Raw genomic sequence first — 22,636 nt, forward strand, 5'->3', positions numbered from 1 at the left:
TATTCCCTTAACATGTAAATAGCTCGATTGTAATCATGCATTGTGTTTCTGCTGACTGGATAACACACAACGAATGCTTTCCACTGTACCTCGGTACACGTGACAATAATGAACCAATACCAAAATACAAACCCGCATGTTTAGTTTCGTTTCGTTTATTGTCATGTGTACCGAGGTACAGTGAAAAGCTTAACCAGTCAGCAGAAAGACAATACACGATTACAATCGGGCTGTCCACAGTGTACAGACGTCTACCAGCTAAACATAGAACAATAGACAATAGACAACAGGTGCAGGAGGAGGCCATTCGGCCCTTCGAGCCAGCACCACCATTCACCGTGATCATGGCTGATCATTCACAATCAGTACCCCGTTCCTGCCTTCTCCCCATACCCCCTGATTCCGCTATCATTAAGAGCTCTATCTAGCTCTCTCTTGAAAGCATTCAGAGAATTGGCCTCCACTGCCTTCTGAGGCGGAGAATTCCACAGATTCACAACTCTCTGGGTGAAAGGGTTCTTCCTCATCTCTGTTCTAAATATAACCTTTATATTAGGAGAACTTTACTACCTTCCATCACAGTGAGGAAAGTGGAATCATAGAAACATAGAAAGTAGGTGCAGGAGTAGGCCATTCGGCCCTTCGAGCCTGCACCGCCATTCAATATGATCATGGCTGATCATCCAACTCAGTATCCTGTACCTGCCTTCTCTCCATACCCCCTGATCCCTTTAGCCACAAGGGCCACATCTAACTCCCTCCTAAATATAGCCAATGAACTGGCCTCAACTACCTTCTGTGGCAGAGAATTCCACAGATTCACCACTCTCTGTGTGAAAAAAAACTTTCTCATCTCGGTCCTAAAAGACTTCCCCCTTATCCTTAAACTGTGACCCCTTGTTCTGGACTTCCCCAACATCAGGAACAATCTTCCTGCATCTAGCCTCTCCAACCCCTTAAGAATTTTGTAAGTTTCTATAAGATCCCCCCTCAATCTTCTAAATTCCAGCGAGTACAAGCCGAGTCTATCCAGTCTTTCTTCATATGAAAGTCCTGCCATCCCAGGAATCAATCTGGTGAACCTTCTCTGTACTCCCTCTATGGCAAGAATGTCTTTCCTCAGATTAGGTTAATCTCGATAGATTAAGAGCTCTATCTAGCTCTCTCTTGAAAGCATCCAGAGAATTGGCCTCCACTGCCTTCTGAGGCGGAGAATTCCACAGATTCACGACTCTCTGGGTGAAAAAGTTCTTCCTCATCTCTGTTCTAAATATAACCTTTACATCAGGAGAACTTTACTACCTTCCATCACAGTGAGGAATGTGGAATCTGTTGTGGTGTCAATAGTCAATAGTCAATAGTCGTTTATTTGTGGATGTTCATGTTAAATTTTATTTTACGTGTCTTGTTGCTTTTCACTTAGTATGGCTGTATGGTAACCCAAATTTCACTGCACCTTAATTGGCACATGTGGCAATTAAATTGAATCTTGAATCTTGAATCTAACCTTCAACTATAATCTCGCCCTTTGCAAAGACATTCCAGCGGGATTGTTCTAGCTGCGACTATGGGCTGTGAAAACGGACAAGGATTATCACAGCGGCAAAGTAAATAATCACTGCAAATTATCGAACGTTTCATTTTTGGATGCTTTATTAAAAGTATAACATTCTGCGATATCACATCGTGAATATAAACATTTACATATCCAGTGTCAGATTTATATTGCTCCCCTGTTTTTTCTGTTTGGGCATGATGTTGTGGCTTGGTGATCACCGTTCTCCAATAACTTGTGAACCCTTCTTCAGATCCCAAAACGTCACCCCCTCTTTTTTCTCTGGAGATGCTGCCCGACCCCCTGAGATACTCCAGCACTTTGTGTTCATGAATAGGAGAAAAAACCGCAGATGCTGGCTGGTTTTAATCGAAGGCAGACACAAAATGCTGGAGTAACTCAGCGGGTCAGGCAGCATCTCGGGAGAGAAGGAATGGGTGACGTTTCGGTTCGAGAGACCGATGTCAGGGGAGGGGGCGGGACAGAGATAGGATGTAGTCGGAGACAGGAAGACTAGTGGGAGAACTGGGAAGAGGGAGGGGATAGAGAGGGGAAACAGGGACTATCTGAAGTTAGAGAAGTCAATGTTCATACCGCTGGGGTGTAAACTGCCCAAGCGAAATATGAGGTGCTGTTCCTCCAACTTGCACTGGGCCCCACAAACTACACAAACTACACAAAGTACTTTGTGTTTATCTTTGGTATGAATCAGCATCTGCTGTTCCTTCCCACAATGTATTTTTCTACGTGTAGGAAGGAACTGCAGATGCCGGTTTACACCGAAGACAGACACAAAGTGCTGGAGTAACTCAGCGGGTCAGGCAGCATCTCTGGGGAGAAGGAACGGGCAACGTCTGAAGAAGGGTCTCGACCCGAAACGTCACCCATTCCTTCTCTCCACAGATGCTGCCTGTCCCGCTGAGTTACTCCAGCATTTTGTGTCTGTATTTATCTATGTTGATTTACAAAAGAAAACCAAAGTGCTGGAGGAACTCAATGGGTCAGGCAGCATTTGTGGAAGGAATGGACAGGCAACGTTTTGGGTCAATACCCTTGTGTGTGTGTGTGTGTGTGTGTGTGTGTGTGTGTGTGTGTGTGTGTGTGTGTGTGTGTGTGTGTGTGTGCGCGTGTGTGTGTGTGTATGTGAGTGTGTGTATTTGAGTGTGTGTATGTGAGTGTGTGTATTTGAGTGTGTGTATGAGTGTGTGTGCGTATGAGTGTGTGTATGTGTGTGTATGTGTGAGTGTGTGTGTGTGAGTGTGTGTGTGTGTGTGTGTGTGTGTGTGAGTGTGTGTATGTGTGTGTGTGTGTGCGTGCGAGTGTGTGTATATGTGTGGGTGTATGAGAGTGTGTATGTGTGAGTGTGTGTGTGTGTGTATATGTGTGTGTGTATGTGAGTGTGTGTGTGTATATGTGTGCGGCCACCATTGGTGGAGCGGGAGCACGTGGCCGCTGGCTGGGTGAGGTCACGTGGGGCGCGGGGCGGTGACGTCACCCTTTGTCCCTTATTTGGGAGTGAGGAAGTTGGCAACCCTACTAATACGGGACAAGGGCGGTCCCGCACGGGACAAACTAATTCAGCCCAAAATAAGGGATGTCCCGGCTAATACGGGACAGTTGGCAACCCTAGTTGCAAAGGGCCTTTGTGGCCAACTGTAGCTGGGACTGTAACAGGGGACGGTGCTTCTGTAAGGTGACAGTCTGGTTCAGCTGCAGGCAGACAAGTATTTAACCACACCTTGGGACACGTGATAGTAAAGAAACCATTGAACCATTGAGAACGTGGCGGGGAGTCAGATGTGGAGGAAGGAACTGCAGGCGCTGGTTTACTCCGAGGATGGACACAAAATGCCGGAGTAACTCAGCGGGACAGGCAGCATCTCTGGAGAGAAGGAACGGGTGACGTTTCGGGTCGAGACCCTTGTTCAGAGCCCGTTGGTCGGATGGGTCTGTCGTCAAAGACCCTGCCACAGGTCCACTCCAAATCACTAACGTCCTCGTGCACAGAACGCCCTTCCCCACCCCTCCCCATCCCCAGAGCTCGCACTGAGATTTCCTGTTCTCAAACCAATGCCCAATAGTTGACGGTTTTAGTCCCTTGCAGCTTGGGCGGTGGTAATGGTCGGCGTGGCCCGGACTCTCCTTAGCCAATCACCTCCTTCCCGCCCTCTTGCTCTCTCTGACTGCACCGGTTCATCTTTATCTCTGTCAGCTGGATATATCTGAAAACGTTTGTGTCTGTGGAGAGAAGGCAAGTCATGAGGTACATTCTCCAACCCCTGACATGGCCACTACCCTCTCGCAGCACCTCTGAGAGTGCACGGGTGATACAGCATGGACACCGGCCAACATGCCCCATCTACACTAGTCCCACCTGCCCACGTTTGGCCCACATCCCTCTAAACCTATCCTATCCATGCACCTGTCTAAATGTTTCTTAAACGTTGCGATGGTACCTGCCTTAACTACTTCCTCCGGCAGCTCGTTCCATGCACCCTGTGTGTAATAAGGTTCCCATTAAATCTTTCCCCCCTCACCAGAGACCGATGGCCCTCTGGTTCTCAATTCCCAATTCCCCTGGGCAAAACTGCGTCAACCCGATCTATTCCTCTCATGGTTTTGTACACCTCTATAAGATCGCCCCTCATCCTCCTGCGCTCCAAGGCATAGAGTCCCAGCCTGCTCAACCTCTCCCTCGAGTCCTGGCAACATCCTCGTGAATCTTCTCTGCGCCCTTTCCAGTTTGACAGTGTCTTTCCTATGGTGACCAAGACTGAACACAATACTCTCAATGTGGCCTCTCCAACGTCAAATCCAACTAACACGACCTCCCAACCTTTCGTAAGATCATAAGTGACAGGAGCAGAATTAGGCCATTCGGCCCATTGAGTCTACTCTGCCATTCAATCATGGCTGATCTATCTCTCTCTCCCGACCCCATTCTCCTGCATTCTCCCCATTACCCCTGACACCGTACTAATCAGTTTTACCCATATTAATACATACTAATATTTTACACTCAATATTCTTACTGATGAAGGCCAATGTGCCGACAGCCTTCTTGACCGCCCGATCTACCCTCGAGTGTGTAGCTAAAACACTGCAGATGCTGGTTAAAATTCAAGGTAGATACAAAAAGCTGGAGTAACTCAGCGGATCAGGCAGCATCTCCGGAGAGAAGGAATGGGTGACATTTCTGGTTGAGACCCTTGTTCAGAGCCTGAGGGGAGATGGGGAGGAACCGTGAAGGAGGGTCTCGACCCGAAGCGTCACCCATTCCCTCTCTCCAGAGATGCTGCCTGACCCGCTGAGTTACTCCAGCATTGTATGTAGGCCAGGTGAGAGGTTGCTTACCTGTGGGCTCTCGGTCCTTGGCTTCCTTCAGGTACTGCAGTGCGTTCTCACAGTCGCCCAGGTGGTAGAAGGCGATTCCTGCCCTGTACATGGCTTTGAAATTGTCCTTGTGCTTGCCAAGAATTTTCAGGCAGTAATCCTTCACCCGCTCGTAGTTGACCAGTTCGGACTGGAGAAGGCAAGCTGCCGAGGAATGGGAAGTGGGGGTCAGACTCTGAGATATCAGTGTGGAGTTTGCAATGTCCATCACCGGTCCCACACCCACTGCCCTCCGCTCTTGCTATTCTTGCTATTGAGGGCGTGCAGCGTAGGTTTACCAGGTTAATTCCCGGAATGGCGGGACTATCATATGTTGAAAGACTGGAGCGACTAAGCTTGTATACACTGGAATTTAGAAGGATGAGAGGAGATCTTATCGAAACGTATAAGATTATTAAGGGGTTGGACACGTTAGAGGCAGGAAACATGTTCCCAATGTTGGGGGAGTCCAGAACCAGGGGCCACAGTTTAAGAATAAGGGGTCGGCCATTTAGAACGGAGATGAGGAAAAACTTTTTCAGTCAGAGAGTTGTGAATCTGTGGAATTCTCCACCTCAGAAGGCAGTGGAGGCCAATTCTCTGAATGCATTCAAGAGAGAGCTAGATAGAGCTCTTAAGGATAGCAGAGTCAGGGGGTATGGGGAGAAGGCAGGAACGGGGTACTGATTGAGAATGATCAGCCATGATCACATTGAATGGCGGTGCTGGCTTGAAGGGCCGAATGGCCTCCTCCTGCACCTGTTGTCGATTGTCTAATCCCACGCCAACCATGTCGGAATACTTCATTGGCACGAGACAGGTTTTCGTCTTTTCAGTTTTAGAGATATAGCGCGGAAACAGGCCCTTCGGCCCACCGAGTCCGCACCGCCCAGCGACCCCCGCACACTAACACTATCCCACACACACACACTAGGGACAATTTACACATATGCCAAGCCAATTAACTCACAGACCTGCACGTCTTTGGAGTGTGGGAGGAAACCGGAGATCCCGGAGAAAACCCACGCAGGTCACGGGGAGAACGTACTAATATGCTGTTGGTCCTGCGTGTGCAGCCCCATACGCAGCAGGGTGCGATGCACTGTGTATTGTGACACATTCCTCCCGTGACCACCATTAACATTTTCTGTGACTTGTGCCACAGTCGACCTTCTGTCGGTTCGGACCAGACGGGATAGCCTTCGTTGCCCTCGCGCATCGATGAGCCTTGGGCGCCCAACACCCTGCCTGTCGCCGGTTTGTGGTTTGTCCCTCCTCGGACCACTGTCGATCGGTACTCACCACTGCTGACCGGGAGCGCCCCACAAGCCTTGCCGTTTCAGAAATACTCTGACCCAGTCGTCTGGCCGTAACAATTTGGCCCTTGTCAAAGTCGCTCAGGTCTTTACTCCTGCCCATTTCTCCTGCATCCAACACGTCAACTTCAAGAACTGACTGTTCACTTGCTGCCTAATATATCCCACCCCTTGACAGGTGCATCCATAAGCTAGGGCACTGTCCGATTCACCTCTACCCCATTGCGGACATGGACTTTGTCTCTGGAACTGGTGCACTACAATGCTGAGAACTAGATTCTGCACTCGGTATCTTCCCCTTTGCTCTACCTATTATACTTGAGTTTGACTTGATTGTATTTATGTATAGTATTATCTTATCTGTTCAGCACAAAGCTTTCCACAGTACCTCAACACACGTGACACTAATAGACCCCAGCCTCAGTACGTCAGGGATGGACTGAAGATCTCCACTTGTTGATGGTCTGAAATCTTCCCCTTTTCCCATCAGACTTCTCTCCAATTTTAGGCAATTATATTTCCAACTCAATCGGTAATATTTTATTTTGTTTAGTTTAGTTTGGAAACAGGCCCTTCGGCCCACTGAGTCCGTGCCGACCAGCAATCCAATCCCAGCATATTAATGCTATCCTACACAAACTGGGGACAATTTATATTTACACCAAGCCAATTAACCTACAAACCTGTACGTCTTTGGAGTGTGGGAGGAAGCCGAAGATCTCGGGGAAAACCCACGCGGGTCACGGGGAGAAGGTACAAACTCGGGAAAGGCAGCACCCGTAGTCAGGATTGAACCCGGGTCTCCGGCGCTGTGAGATAGTAGCTCGATCTCTGCGCCACCGTGCCACCCTAATCTGGCTGTAAATTGGCGTATTATTTTATAATGCTAATGAAGGCCGGACCAGGTGCCTGTGAAGATCCAGGTAAAAACTAGCAAACTGAAAGCCAGGAGTGTAAGGAATGGCATCAGAAATGCTTGTTACTGTGGAAACAGGCAGAATAACTTAGTGTAGGAAGGAACTGCAGATGCTGGCTTAAACCAAAGATAGACACAAAATGCTGGAGTAACTCAGCGGGACAGGCAGCTGATCGGTGGTAAGTGACCGTGGATCTGTGTTCAATAGAGGACATTCCTAATTCTTTATGTAAATCTTGGGAACGCAAGTGAAAATTATTTTGTCGGTACACTGCAGATAATTATACAGAGCTCTAATTATAATCCAACCGACACAATAAACATTTGCAACTTCTAAGTGTTGGTGAGTTCCCACCCATTAAATGCCCACGTTAGCTGTAATTGCAATGTTTCCCACCAACACGACTCCATTAAGCTAGTAATCTATTGATAAATATTATGCTCCTTTGTCAGCCAGATTGTCTTAATAATCCAACACGCACAGAGGGGCAAATTCTCATGGCCAATATACAACGATGTACACAGTGGCAGGTCCAAGGACATCCTCCCCACATCCAGGTACTGTTGGAAAGAACTGCAGATGCTGGTTTGAATCGAAGATAGACACAAAATGGCTGATCATATTGAATGGCGGTGCAGGCTCGATGGGCCGAATGGCCTACTCCTGCACCTATTTTCTATGTTTCTATGTTTCTCTGTGTGTGTGTGTGTGTATATGTGTGTGCACGTGTGTTGTGTCCGTATGTGTGCGTGTGCGTGTTCATGTGTATGTGTGAGTGCACATATGTACGCGCGTGTGTGTCCATGTGCGTGTGTGCGTGCATGTGTGCACATGTGTGTGTGTGCGTGTTTATGTATGTGTGTTTGTGCACGTGTGTGTGTGTGTGTGTGTGCGTGTATGTGTGTGCACGTGTGCTTGTGTTCATGTGCGTGTGTGTGTATGTATGCGTGTGCGTGCGTGTGCGTGCGTGTGTGTGTGCGTGTGTGTGTATGTGTGTGTGTGCGCGTGTGCGTGTGCGTGTGCGATTACAACACTGACTGTACCTCAGTGTGTGTTGTTCTCGGGCTGTGTAGGGAGGTGTGGATGTGGAGATGTACGAGTCGTTCATCTTCAACGAGAAGCCTCTCCCCCAGTGTGGGACTGTCCCAGATACCCGCCCCCTCCTCACCCACACACGCCCTCCCCCCACACACCCCCACCCCACACACCCCACCCCACACACCCCCACCCCACACACCCCACCCCACACACCCCCACCCCACACACCCCCACCCCACACACCCCCATCCCACACACCCCCAACCCCACCCCCCCCCACCCCACATACCTCCAACCCTACACCCCCCCACCCCACACCCCCCCACACCCCCCACCCCACACCCCCCCACCCCACACCCCCCCACCCAACTCACCCCCACCCCACACACCCCACCCCACACACCCCCACCCCACACACACCCACCCCACTCACCCCCACCCCACACACCCCCAACCCCACCCCCCCACCCCACACACCTCCAACCCCACATACCTCCAACCCCACACCCCCCCACCCCACACCCCCCCACCCCACACCCCCCCACCCCACTCACCCCCAACCCCACACACCCCCACCCCACACCCCCCCAACCCCACCCCCCCACCCCACATACCTCCAACCCCACATACCTCCAACCCCACACCCCCCCACCCCACACCCCCCCACCCCACTCACCCCCAACCCCACACACCCCCACCCCACACCCCCCCAACCCCACCCCCCCCCACCCCACCCCCCCCCCACCCCCACACCCCCCCACCCCACACACCCCCACCCCACTCACCCCCAACCCCACACACCCCCACCCCACACCCCCCCAACCCCACCCCCCCACCCCATACACCCCCAACCCCACACACCCCCAACCCCACACACCCCCACCCCACTCACCCCCACCCCACACACCCCCACCCCACGCACCCCCCCACCCCACGCACCCGAACCCCACTCACCACACACCCCCACCCCACGCACACCCCCACCCACTCTGGAACATCACCCAATCTTTGGCCAGCTCACCAGCTGACCGGATTTTGTTTTTAATTGCCGTACGTAAGCTGAGAATCCCTTATCCTCCTGCAGCCACTGCCTGTGAGGTTAAATCAATAGAACAGCGCATATTCCAAACCTGTAAAACCACTGCTGTAAAATTGCCCAACATTGATTTTTGAATTATTAATCTCTCTGTACACTGTGTGAATGATCGCTGTAATTTCCATTATAAATTAATTCCTCTCCCCTCTAAACATCCCCTGACTTGTCTCCTCCCTCAAACTGTCCGCTCTTTTTTTAATATATTTCAAAATATACAACATAGAACATCAAACAGGCCCTTCGGCCCACAATGTCCATGCTGCACATGATGCTAAAAACAACTCTTAAATGTCCGCACATAATCTAGTTCCCTCCGACAAAGAAGAGTTCAGATCACAGAGTATTACCGCACAGAAACAGGCCCTTCGGCCCACCGAGTCCACACAGACCATTGATCGCCCGTTCACACACTAGTTCTATGATATCCCACTTTCCCATCCACTCCCCACACACTAGGCCCAATTTACAGAGGGCCGATTAACCCACAAACCCGCACGTCTTTGGGATGTGGGAGGAAACCGGAGCACCCGGAGGAAATTCACGCTGTCACGGGGAGAACGTGCAAACTCCACGCAGGCAGCAGCCGAGGTCAGAGTCGAACCCAGGTCTCTGGCGCTGTAAGGCAGCAACTCTACCGCTGTGCCACCCCATTCAACAGCTTGCAGTAAGTAATGGTAGACACAAAATGCTGGAGTAACTCAGCGGGTCAGGCAGCCATCTTGGGAGAGAAGGAATGGGTGATGTTTCGGGTCGAGACCCTTCTTCAGACTGATGTCAGGGGAGGGGGCGGGTCCCGCAACGTCACCCATTCCTTCTCTCCCAAGATGCTGCCTGACCTGCTGAGTTACTCCAGCATTTTGTGTCTACCTTCAATTTTATCCAGAATCTGCAGTTTTTTCTTATGCAGTAATATAATGTCTGATCCTGTCTGAAGAAGGGTCTCGACCCAAAATGTCACCCATTCCTCTTCTCCAGAGATGCTGCCTGACCCATTGAGTTACTTCAACATTTTGTGTCCGATTTACATTATGGCCATTTTATTCTCCCCAACTTTTAGCACTCACCTCCACACACACCATCAACCTCCACACACACCATCAACCTCCACACACACACACCATCAACCTCCACACACACACACCATCAACCTCCACACACACACACCATCAACCCACACACACACCATCAACCTCCACACACACCATCAACCTTCACACAGACCATCAACCTCTCCACACACACACCATCAACCTCCACACACACACACCATCAACCTCCACACACACACCATCAACCTCCACACACACACCATCAACCTCCACACACCATCAACCTCCACACACACCATCAACCTTCACACACACCATCAACCTACACACACACACCATCAACCTCCACACACGCACCATCAACCTCCACACACACACACACCATCAACCTCCACACACACACCATCAACCTCATCAACACCACTACGCCACTGGAACTCTGAGGAGATTTGGTACGTTGTTAAATTGCTGTTAAATTCACCAAGTGCTTGTGCTATAACACCAGGATAAGCCCTCAACCAAGAAAACCAAGCCCTAAACCATCATAGCATTGAAACTAAAGATAGACACAAAAAGCTGGAGTTACTCAGCGGGTCAGACAGCATCTCTGGAGATGTTTCAGGGCAAGACCCTTCTTCAGACCGCGCCGCAAAACATCACCTATTCCTTTTCTCCAGAGATGTCTGACCTGCTGAGTTACTCCAGTTTCTGCCTCTATCTTTAGACCAACATCTGCAGTTCCTTCCTACACATAGTGTCTAAACTATCTATACACACTTACTGTATGCTGTAGGCCAATAACTAACTGCATATTCAGTGACAAGCTATCCAAAGACGTACAGGTATGTAGGTTAATTGGCTGGGTAAATGTAAAAATTGTCCCTAGTGGGTGTAGGATAGTGTTAATGTGCGGGGATCGCTGGGCGGCACGGACTTGGAGGGCCGAATAGGCCTGTTTCCGGCTGTATAGATATGATATGATGATATGATAATCTACATGTCAACAAACACACAAGCAAAATGTTTATCCTAGAAACACAATCCTAATGCCACTCGAGAAGCTAAAATGCCTTTACACAGTTAAACTATCAGACAACAAGAACTAGGCGTGTAGATGCCAGTTTATCATCGGGGTTATCAAGTGGGGCATCTCCCTTCACTGGTGTTTTGTTGAGTTAGGCCCACGACTAAGGTTGCCAACTTCCTCACTCCCAAATACGGGACAAGGTGACGTCACCCTTTATCCCTTCTTTGGGAGTGAGGAAGTTGGCAACCTTACTAATATGGGACAATACGGGACAAACTAAGTTAGCCCAAAATACGGGATGTCCCGGCTAATACGGGACAGTTGGCAACCCTGCCCACGACACCTCGGGAAGGCTCAACAGTTGGTTCTGGAGTCCCAGAACCACCCCCCTCAATACCTGCTCTCACCACCCATGCCACCAGTGTGCACTACTAGGCAGCTAACTCTTTAAATATCTACAATGTGAAGGAAAGTCGACCAACATTCCATCGAACATCTACAAGTGTACGACATAGAGTACAGTGAATGGTTACATCATGACTTAATAAGTTTGATAACTCAAAGGCCAGGACTGAAGGAGGCTACAGAAAGAGGTGGGCATTGCCCGGTCCATCACGGGTACTGACCTCCCCACCATTGGAAGGATCTATAGACAATAGACAATAGGTGCAGGAGTAGGCCATTCGGCCCTTCAAGCCAGCACCGCCATTCAATGTGATCATGGCTGATCATTCTCAATCAGTACCCCGTTCCTGCCTTCTCCCCGTACCCCCTGACTCTGCTATCCTTAAGAGCTCTATCTAGCTCTCTCTTGAATTCATCCAGTGAATCGGCCTCCACTGCCTTCTGTGGCAGAGAATTCCACAAATTCACAACTCTCTGGGTGAAAAAGTTTCTTCTCACAGTTTTAAATGGCCTCCCCTTTATTCTTAGACTGTGTGGCCCCTGGTTCTGGACTCCCCCAACATTGGGAACATTTTTCCTGCATCTAGCTTGTCCAGTCCTTTTATAATTTTATACGTTTCTATAAGATCCTCCTCTCATCCTTCTAAATAAATTCCAGTGAATACAAGCCCAGTCTTTCCAATCTTTCCTCATATGACAGTCCCGCCATCCTGGGGATTAGCCTCGTGAACCTTCGCTGCACTGCCTCAATAGCAAGGACGTCCTTCCTCAAATTAGGAGACCAAATCTGCACACAGTACTCCGGGTGCGGTCTCACTAGGGCCCTGTACAACTGCAGAAGGACCTCTTGCCTCCTACACTCAATTCCTCTCGTTATGAAGGCCAACATGACATTAGGTTTCTTGACTGCCTGAACAGTTTCTTCCCAACAACCATCAGGCTCTTGAACACTGACCGCAGCAACTGTGAACTACAATGGGTTTTGGCTTGGTTGCACTCCAGATTTTGGTTTTGCACTATTATTACCGAGTATTACTACACCTGTCCCTTTACCTCCCCCCTCAACTCCATCCAAGGACCCAAACAGTCTTTCCAGGTGAGACAGAGGTTCACCTGCACCTCCTCCAACCTCATCTATTGCATCCGCTGCTCCAGATGTCAACTTATTTACATCGGCGAAACCAAGCGCAGGCTCGGCGATCGCTTCGCTCAACACCTGCGCTCGGTCCGCGTTGGCCAATCTGATCTCCCGGTGGCCGAGCACTTCAACTCCCCCTCCCATTCCCAGTCTGACCTTTCTGTCATGGGCCTCCTCCAGTGCCATAGTGAAGCCCACCGGAAATTGGAGGAACGAACAGCACCTCATATTTCGCCTGGGCAGCTTGCAGCCCAGTGGTATGAACATCGACTTCTCCAACTTTAGATAGTTCCTCTGTCCCTCTCTTCCCCTCCCCCTTCCCAGTTCTCCCTCTATCTTCCTGTCTCCACCTATATCCTTCCTTTGTCCCGCCCCCTCCCCTGACATCAGTCTGAAGAAGGGTCTCGACCCGAAACGTCGCCCATTCCTTCTCTCCTGAGATGCTGCCTGACCTGCTGAGTTACTCCAGTATATTTTGTGAATAAATACCTTCGACTGAGTATTACTGATTATTAATTTAATGTATTATTGATGATTGTGTGTTTATTCTTGTGCGTTGTTGCATTAATGGATCTGAAACACTGCAGCAAGTCTTTCGTTGATCAGTCAATAGTATACATGACCATTAAACACTCTCTCACCTCTTGATTCGTGACACTAGGAGTTATTTACAGAGGGTCAATAACCTATTGACCAGCTTGCCTTTGGGATGGGCGTGGAAACCAGAGCACCCGGACAAAATTCACACAGTCACAGGTGGAACGTGCAAGCTCCACACAGACAGCACCCAAGGTCAGGATCGAACCTGGGCCACAAGACACATGATCTTAAAGGACAACAAAAATTTTAGCAAGGAACGACATCAAAAGCTGGAGTAACTCAGCGGGTCAGGCAGCATCTCTGGAGAAAAGGAACAGGTGACGTTTAGGGTCGAGACCCTTCTTCAGACTGAACCAGCATCTGGAGTTCCTTCCTACACATAAATATTTTAGCAAAGTGGCCTCAAGGGTGACTTTCATTGAAAGAGGGCCCACTGCCCTGCAAAATGGGATGGTTTTCCATTCTCATGATTGCAGAACAATTTATATTCATCACATATCAACCCAAGAGTGGATAATTGAAGGAAATGATAGAGGAGCTGGTATTTGCATGATCAGCACTTGTGCCATGTTGGGGGGAAATTCATACGTGATAGGAGCAGAATTAGGCTATTCGGCCCATCAAATCTACTCCGCCATTCAATCATGGCTGATCTATCTCTCCCTCCTAACCCCATTCTCCTGCATTCTCCCCATAACCCCTGACACCCGTACTAATCAAGAATCTATCTATCTATCTCTGCCTTTAAAATATCCATTGACTTGGCCTCCACAACCTTCTGTGGCAAAGAATCCCACAGATTCACCACCCTCTGATTAAAGAAATTCCTCCTCATCTCTTTTCTAAAGGAATGTCCCGGATGATTTAGAATCTGCCTTTCTCCCATTAGAAAGAACTCAATTAACCGAACAACCCACGTGTTTCTTGGATGTGAGAGGAAACCGGAGCACCCGGAGGAAACCCACACAGTCACAGAGAGAGGGTGCAATCTCCACACAGACATCACCTGAGGTCAGGATCGAACCCCTGGCGTGTGTGAGACAGCGGTACTACCCGCTGCGCCACAGTGCCGTCCCAAGCAGAAGAGCTCGTTAAGCGAAGAATATCAGAGTGAGGGACATCACAGAGAGAGGTGTTACAGTGAGAGACACAAGAATCAGGGTATTACAGTGAAAGTAATACAGTGCCTGACCTGCTGAGTTACTCCAGCATTTTGTGAATAAATCGATTTGTACCAGCATCTGCAGTTATTTTCTTATATTACAGTGAAAGGTATGACAGTGGAGACAGACATCAAATGCTGGAGTAACTCAGCGGGTCAAGCAGCATCTCTGGAGAGAAGGAATGGGTGACGTTTCGGGTCGAGACCCTTCTTATTACAGATGGAGTATTACTGATGGGCATCACATTATTACAGTTTGGGGTATTACGGAGCGATGTATCACAGTCAGTGGTATTAAAATATAAAGTTTCAATGTTTCAAGGTCAGTTTATTGTCACATGTACCAATTAAGGTGCAGTGAAATTTGAGTTATGAAAGTAAGGGCCACTACAGTGATGGGATATTACAGTGTGGGTATTACAGTGTGGGTATTACAGTGTGGGGTATTACAGTGTGGGGTATTACAGTGTGGGATATTACAGTGTGGATATTACACTGTGGGTATTACAGTGTGGCTATTACAGTGTGGGGTATTACAGTGTGGGATATTACAGTGTGGGGTATTACAGTGTGGGATATTATTGTGTGGGATATTACAGTGTGGGGTATTACAGTGTGGGGTATTACAGTGTGGGGTATTACAGTGTGGGATATTACAGTGTGAGGTATTAGAGTGTGTGTGTGTGTGATATATGTGTATTACAGTGTGGGATATTATAGTGTGGGATATTACAGTGTGGGGTATTACAGTGTGGGATATTACAGTGTGGGATATTACAGTGTGGGATATTACAGTGTGCGATATTACAGTGTGCGATATTACAGTGTGGGCTATTGCAGTGTGGGGTATTAGAGTGTGGGATATTACAGTATGGGGTATTACAGTGTGGGATATTACAGTGTGGGATATTACAGTGTGGGTATTACAATGTGGGATATTGCAGTGTGGGATATTACAGTGTGGGGTATTACAGTGTGGGATATTACAGTGTGGGTATTACAGTGTGGGATATTACAGTGTGGGTATTACAGTGTGGGATATTGCTGTGTGGGATATTACAGTGTGGGGTATTACAGTGTGGGATATTACAGTGTGGGATATTACAGTGTGAGGTATTAGAGTGTGGGATATTGCAGTGTGGGCTATTGCAGTGTGGGGTATTAGAGTGTGGGATATTACAGTGTGGGGTATTTCAGTGTGGGATATTGCAGTGTGGGCTATTGCAGTGTGGGGTATTAGAGTGTGGGATATTACAGTGTGGGCTATTGCAGTGTGGGGTATTAGAGTGTGGGGTATTAGAGTGTGGGATATTACAGTGTGGGCTATTGCAGTGTGGGATATTACAGTGCGGGATATTACAGTGTGGGTATTACAGTGTGGGATATTACAGTGTGGGTATTACAGTGTGGGTATTACAGTGTGGGTATTACAGTGTGGGTGTTACAGTGTGGGATATTACAGTGTGGGTATTACAGTGTGGGATATTACAGTGTGGGCTATTGCAGTGTGGGGTGTTACAGTGTCGGTATTACAGTGTGGGATATTACAGTGGGGTATTACAGTGTGGGGTGTTACAGTGTGGGTATTACAGTGTGGGTATTACAGTGTGGGTGTTACAGTGTGGGATATTACAGTGTGGGTATTACAGTGTGGGATATTACAGTGTGGGCTATTGCAGTGTGGGGTGTTACAGTGTCGGTATTACAGTGTGGGATATTACAGTGGGGTATTACAGTGTGGGGTGTTACAGTGTGGGTATTACAGTGTGGGATATTACAGTGTGGGATATTACAGTGTGGGATATTACAGTGTGGGATATTACAGTGTGGGTATTGCAGTGTGGGATATTACAGTGCGGGATATTACAGTGTGGGTATTACAGTGTGGGATATTACAGTGTGGGTATTACATTGTGGGTATTACAGTGTGGGTATTACAGTGTGGGTGTTACAGTGTGGGATATTACAGTGTGGGTATTACAGTGTGGGATATTACAGTGTGGGCTATTGCAGTGTGGGGTGTTACAGTGTCGGTATTACAGTGTGGGATATTACAGTGGGGTATTACAGTGTGGGGTGTTACAGTGTGGGTATTACAGTGTGGGTATTACAGTGTGGGTGTTACAGTGTGGGATATTACAGTGTGGGTATTACAGTGTGGGATATTACAGTGTGGGCTATTGCAGTGTGGGGTGTTACAGTGTCGGTATTACAGTGTGGGATATTACAGTGGGGTATTACAGTGTGGGGTGTTACAGTGTGGGTATTACAGTGTGGGATATTACAGTGTGGGATATTACAGTGTGGGATATTACAGTGTGGGATATTACAGTGTGGGTATTGCAGTGTGGGATATTACAGTGTGGGATATTACAGTGTGGGATATTACAGTGTGGGATATTACAGTGTGGGATATTACAGTGTGGGATATTACAGTGTGGGATATTACAGTGTGGGTATTGCAGTGTGGGATATTACAGTGTGGGTATTACAGTGTGGGATATTACAGTGTGGGATATTACAGTGTGGGATATTACAGTGTGGGATATTACAGTGTGGGATATTACAGTGTGGGATATTGCAGTGTGGGGTATTGCAGTGTGGGATATTACAGTGTGGCCTATTGCAGTGTGGGGTATTAGAGTGTGGGATATTACAGTGTGGGCTATTGCAGTGTGGGGTGTTACAGTGTCGGTATTACAGTGTGGGATATTACAGTGTGGGTATTGCAGTGTGGGATCTTACAGTGTGTAGGCGGGGGCGGGGGGGGGGGGGGCGGGGGATACAGTCTCCGACGTCCCCACTGTCGGTATAACAGCGTTTGGAAGTGAGATGAGACGCCACACAGCCCAGGGCATGAGAGGGTAATAACGTGCAGGACAAGTAGTGTAGGTTCCCGCGGGTCGCCAGACCCAGGTGACGGGCAACTCATTCCCGTGGGGTAAACCCTTCTCCCTGACGCGGTTGGGGACGGGGACGGGGACGGGGACCGGGGCGCCTCCCTCCCACACACACCGACCGCTGCCGGGACCAGCAGCAAAGTATCAGCGCACACTTGGCCCGGCAGCCGCCAGCTTGCAGTCAAACATGGTCTCTTGCTTTTTGGAGGGGTGATTTGGTCTTGGCAAGGGGATGGGGGGGGGGGGGGGGGGGGGTGGTGGGGGGGAGGGGGGGGGGAGCATTGACAGAACAGAACAAGCTTGTTGCTCCGGGCATCGATTAACTAACTCCCTTCTCATGAAGGTGAGGTATTGGCAGGGTTCCTGGAAATTGTGTTCCCTCAGCGGGAGAGATACAATGAGGATATCACAGTGTATCCTTCACCGCGGTGGGCAACACACGTACACACACACACACACACACACACACACAGGGACTCCCTCCAAGAGACCATTCCCAGGCCGAGGCACGGGGCTGTTTATGGAAGCATTATATATTTATATATATGCTATAAATAAATATATATATATATATATATATATATAAATATATAAGGCGTCTCGACCCGAAACGTCACCCATTCCTTCTCTCCAAAGATGCTGCCTGATTTTCTGAGTTACTCCAGCATTTTGTGTTTACCTTCGATTGAAACCAGCATCTGCAGTTCCTTCCTACATATGTGTGTGTGTGTGTGTGTGTGTGTGTGTGTGTGTGCATAATTATCTATATATATTTTCCCCCAAAGCTCGCTGCTAATTCCTCTCTTGAAAGATGCGAGTTCACCTCCTGAATCTTGAGGGAACTATTCTCCCCTGAAACTCCAGCCTCTGACCTGCCGAATGCCACGAAGCAGTGGCGATCTGGATTAAGTATCAGTCGCCACTGTGTATATCGTCGCAGCAAATCAAGGGATACGTGGAGAAAGCAGGAACGGGGTACTGATTCTGGATGATCAGCCATGATCACATTGAATGGCGGTGCTGGCTCGAAGGGGCTGATTGGCCTACTCCTGCACCTATTTTCTATGTTTCTATAGATGAGAATAGGTGTAGAAACAGTCGCCTTCCTCACTCCACGCTCCCCAGGATGAAGATGAGCTCATTGGCCTACTCCTGCACCTATTTTCTATGTTTCTATAGATGAGAATGGGTGTAGAAACAGTCGCCTTCCTCACTCCACGCTCCCCAGGATGAAGATGAGCTCATATGGTCATGTGTTTGGAGCAGAATTAGGCCATTCGGCCCATCGAGTCTACTCCACCATTCAATCATGGCTGATCTATCTCTCCCTCCTAACCCCATTCATTCTCCTGCCTTCTCCCCACAATCCCTGACACCCGCACTAATCAAGAATCTATCTATCTCTGCCTTGAAACATATCCATTGACTTGTGGCCTCCACAGCCTTCTGTGGCAATGAATCCCACAGATTCACCACCCTCTGGTATCTGAGCTGAGGGGGGTGGGGGGTATTAGAGGAGCTGAGGTGCGAGACGTGTTCACAACTCACCGGCCAAACTATCGTAGCAGTCGATCTCGGTGTTCTCGATAAGTCGGTTCTGCTCGTCGGTCAACCCGACCCGTCCTGGGCGGAACTCAGCGACGCCCTCGCCCCGACCTTCGCTGCCCCGGACCCCCTTGAGTTGCAGCAGCGCCCAGTGATATTTGCCGATTGCCTCCCGGAATTTCTTCTCCCTGTAGCACTGGTTCCCTTCCACCTTGAAGCCCACGGCTCGCTGGATCTTGGAGCCGTGTTCCCCCTCGCCCGCTCCTTGCTGGGCGCCGGGAGGGCTGGAGGGGGGTGGGACGGGGGTATCCCAGGATCCAGCCACGACGCGGGACCCCGCACCCAGGCCGGCGAGACCCCCGCCCCCGCCCTGCGCTTTCAGGGGATACACATTCTCCATCTCGTCTACAGACGCACCATTCTTCGCCAGATCGGAAACCTGTCGCCGCTTGATGGCCTGGAGCAGTCTGCTGTGCATCAACGACGGCTGGTGGTCGGGTCGGGTGGGGTCGGGTCTGTCCTCCCCCCCACTACCCGCTGTGGCCGATGTTCGAGGTAACCCGGCGGAGATCCTTCAGCACCGCGGACAGCGCACTTCAGCACCGCGGACAGCACACTTCAGCACCGCGGACAGCACACTTCAGCACCGCGGACAGCACACTTCAGCGCCGCGGACAGCGCACTTCAGCGCCGCGGACAGCGCACTTCAGCGCCGCGGACAGCGCACTTCAGCGCCGCTCACTGCAGCGGCGCCCGTTAGAAAACATCGAAAATAGAACAAAAATAGGTGCAGGAGGAGGCCATTCGGCCCAGCACCGCCATTCAACATGATCACGGTCGATCATCCACAACCTGCTTTCTCCCCATATCCCCCTAGTTAAACCTAACTCTCTCTTGAAAACATTCAGAGAATTGGCCTCCACTGCCTTCTCAGGCAGTGAATTCCACAGATTCACAACTCTGGGTGAAAAGGTTTTTCCTCATATAGACAATAGGTGCAGGAGGAGGCCATTCGGCCCTTCGAGCCAGCACCGCCATTCAATGTGATCGTGGCTGATCATTCTCGATCAGTACCCCGTTCCTGCCTTCTCCCCATACCCCCTGACTCCACTATCCTTAAGAGCTCTATCCAGCTCTCTCTTGAATGCATTCAGGGAATTGGCCTCCATTGCCTTCTGAGGCAGAGAATTCCACAGATTCACAACTCTGGGTGAAAAAGTTTTTCCTCATCTCAGTTCTAAATGGCCTACCCCTTATTATTAAACTGTGTGGCCCCTGGTTCTGGGCTCCCCCAACATTGGGAACATGTTTCCTGCCCCTAACGTGTCCAACCTCTTAATAATCTTATACGTTTCGATAAGATCTCCTCTCATCCTTCTGAATTCCAGTGTATACAAGCCTAGTCGCTCCAGTCTTTCAACATATGACAGTCCTGCCATTCCGGGAATTAACCTAGTGAACCTACGAATTCCACAGATTCACAACTCTGGGAGAAAAAGTTTTTCCTCATCTCAGTCCTAAATGGCCGACCCTTTATTTTTAAACTGTGTGACCCCTGGTTCTGGACTCCCCCAACATGGGGAACATTTTGCCTGCATCTAGCCCGTCCCCGCTCCTTAACCCTTCGAGGTGTAGGAAGCAACTGCAGATATAGATGGTAGACACAAAATGCTGGAGTAACTCAGCGGGTCAGGCAGCATCTCTGGAGAGAAGGAATGGGTGACGTTTCAAACTGAAGAAGGGTCTCGACCCGAAGCGTCACCCATTCCTTCTGGTATGGCTGGTATGAAGGAGGGTCTTGATCCATTCCTTCAATGTCACCCATTCCTTCTCCCCAGAGACACAGCCTGTCCCGCTGAGTTACTCCAGCATTTTCCGTGTCTACCTTCGATTTAAACCAGCATCTGCAGTTCCATCCTACACATAGACACAAAATGCTTGAGTAACTCAGCGGGACTGGCAGTATCTTTGAGAGAAGGTATGAGCGACATTTGTTGTCACCTAATCTGTGGCCCATCCTCATGGAAGGTTAATTTTGCTTCCTCAGTGATATCTGCATCCAGATTTTAATTGGCGTTCACATGACTTGGGTACTGTTGCAACATTTAAGAAACATTTAGACAGGGACTTGGATAGGCCAGGTTTAGAGGGATGTGGGCCAAAACGCAGGCAGGTGGGACTAGTGTAGATGGGGCATGTTGGATGGTGTGGGCAGGTTTGGCTGAATGGCCTGTTTTCTACGCTGTATGACTCAATGAAATCTGGTGGGATTTGCACTTGTATCTCCTGATTAATGATCCAGGGCTCCACAGCAATGTAATCCCTGGCTCAGTTAAATGTTTTTCCAGTCATATACTTTGTTGAGGACTTTTGACGTTTTCTGGGGAGCTGGGGACAGAATTGTGAAAACCAGGTATCTAGATCTTTAGGTACACACAAAATGCTGGAATAACTCAGCGGGTCAGGCAGCATCTCGGGAGAGAAGGAATGGGTAAAGTTTCAGGTCGAGACCCTTCTTCAGACTTCTGAAGGGTCTCGACCCAAAACGTCACCCATTCCTTCTCTCCAGAGATGCTGCCTGACCCGCTGAGTTACTCCAGCAATTTGTGTCTGCCTTCGATTTAAACCAGCATGTGCAACTTTTTTTTCCTATCCAGTTCTTTCATCAGAGAGCGGTGAATCTCTGGAATTCTTTGCCACAGAAGGCTGTGGAGGCCCAGTCGGTGGATATTTTTAAGGCAGAGATAGATTCTTGATTAGTACGGGTGTCAGAGGTTATGGGGAGATGGCAAGAGAATGGGGTTAGGAGGGAGAGATGGATCAGCCATGATTGAATGCGGAATAGACTTGATGGGCCGAATGGCCTAATTCTACTCCGATTCCTTATGACGAATGACAATGGTGTAGCCTCTGCAGTGCTGATGTAGTATTTCATGTCCTGATGTAGTAATTTCATTGTAGACACAAAATGCTGGAGTAACTTAGCAGGTCAGGCAGCATCTCCTGTCGACTCTCAGTCTAAAGAAGAGTTTCGACCTGAAACGTCACTTATTCCTCATCTCCAGAAATGCTCCTTGACCCGCTGAGTTACTCCAGCATTTTGTGTCTATCGTCAATGAAATGACCACCTCAGCAAATGAAAAACTACAGGACTGCAGTTCCTTCTTACACGCGTAGTAATTTCATTGTTCTGTTTGGGACACATGACTATAAAACACTTTTGACCAGCAGCGAAAGTTCAGCTGTCAAGTAACAGGCATGTTGACGTTTCACAAAATGTCGATCACCATGGAAGGATTACACAGCATTTGGCTGATGATTCTCATGAGCTTCAAGGCAGCATCCTTGCGCTCAGTAACACGAGAAGGCATCACCCAATTGTTCACTATATCAGGGCACAGCCCTGAATCATTTTGAGATCGTTTTTTATTAAATAAACCAACACTCCTTCTTTTGCTATCTCCTGGCTCAACCTTGAGCCATTAGTGTTATGATTCACTTTGGATTGGTTATCGC

The 22,636-nt window shown here is 49.1% G+C and overlaps 1 protein-coding gene across 1 annotated transcript; it reads right to left on the reverse strand.

Moving 5' to 3' along the window:
- Positions 1-1,640: 1,640 nt before the first annotated feature.
- On the reverse strand, positions 1,641-19,824 carry LOC144611825 (tetratricopeptide repeat protein 9A-like). Its single transcript, XM_078431108.1, has 3 exons — positions 19,124-19,824; positions 4,910-5,092; positions 1,641-3,793 (listed from the first exon to the last, which is right to left on the reverse strand). Exons 1-3 carry the CDS (start codon positions 19,596-19,598, stop codon positions 3,699-3,701), a joined length of 753 nt encoding a protein of 250 aa, XP_078287234.1. The 5' UTR covers positions 19,599-19,824; the 3' UTR covers positions 1,641-3,698.
- Positions 19,825-22,636: the final 2,812 nt, after the last annotated feature.

This window comes from Rhinoraja longicauda, chromosome 41 (genome assembly GCF_053455715.1).
Source record: "Rhinoraja longicauda isolate Sanriku21f chromosome 41, sRhiLon1.1, whole genome shotgun sequence".
NCBI lineage: Eukaryota > Metazoa > Chordata > Chondrichthyes > Rajiformes > Arhynchobatidae > Rhinoraja > Rhinoraja longicauda.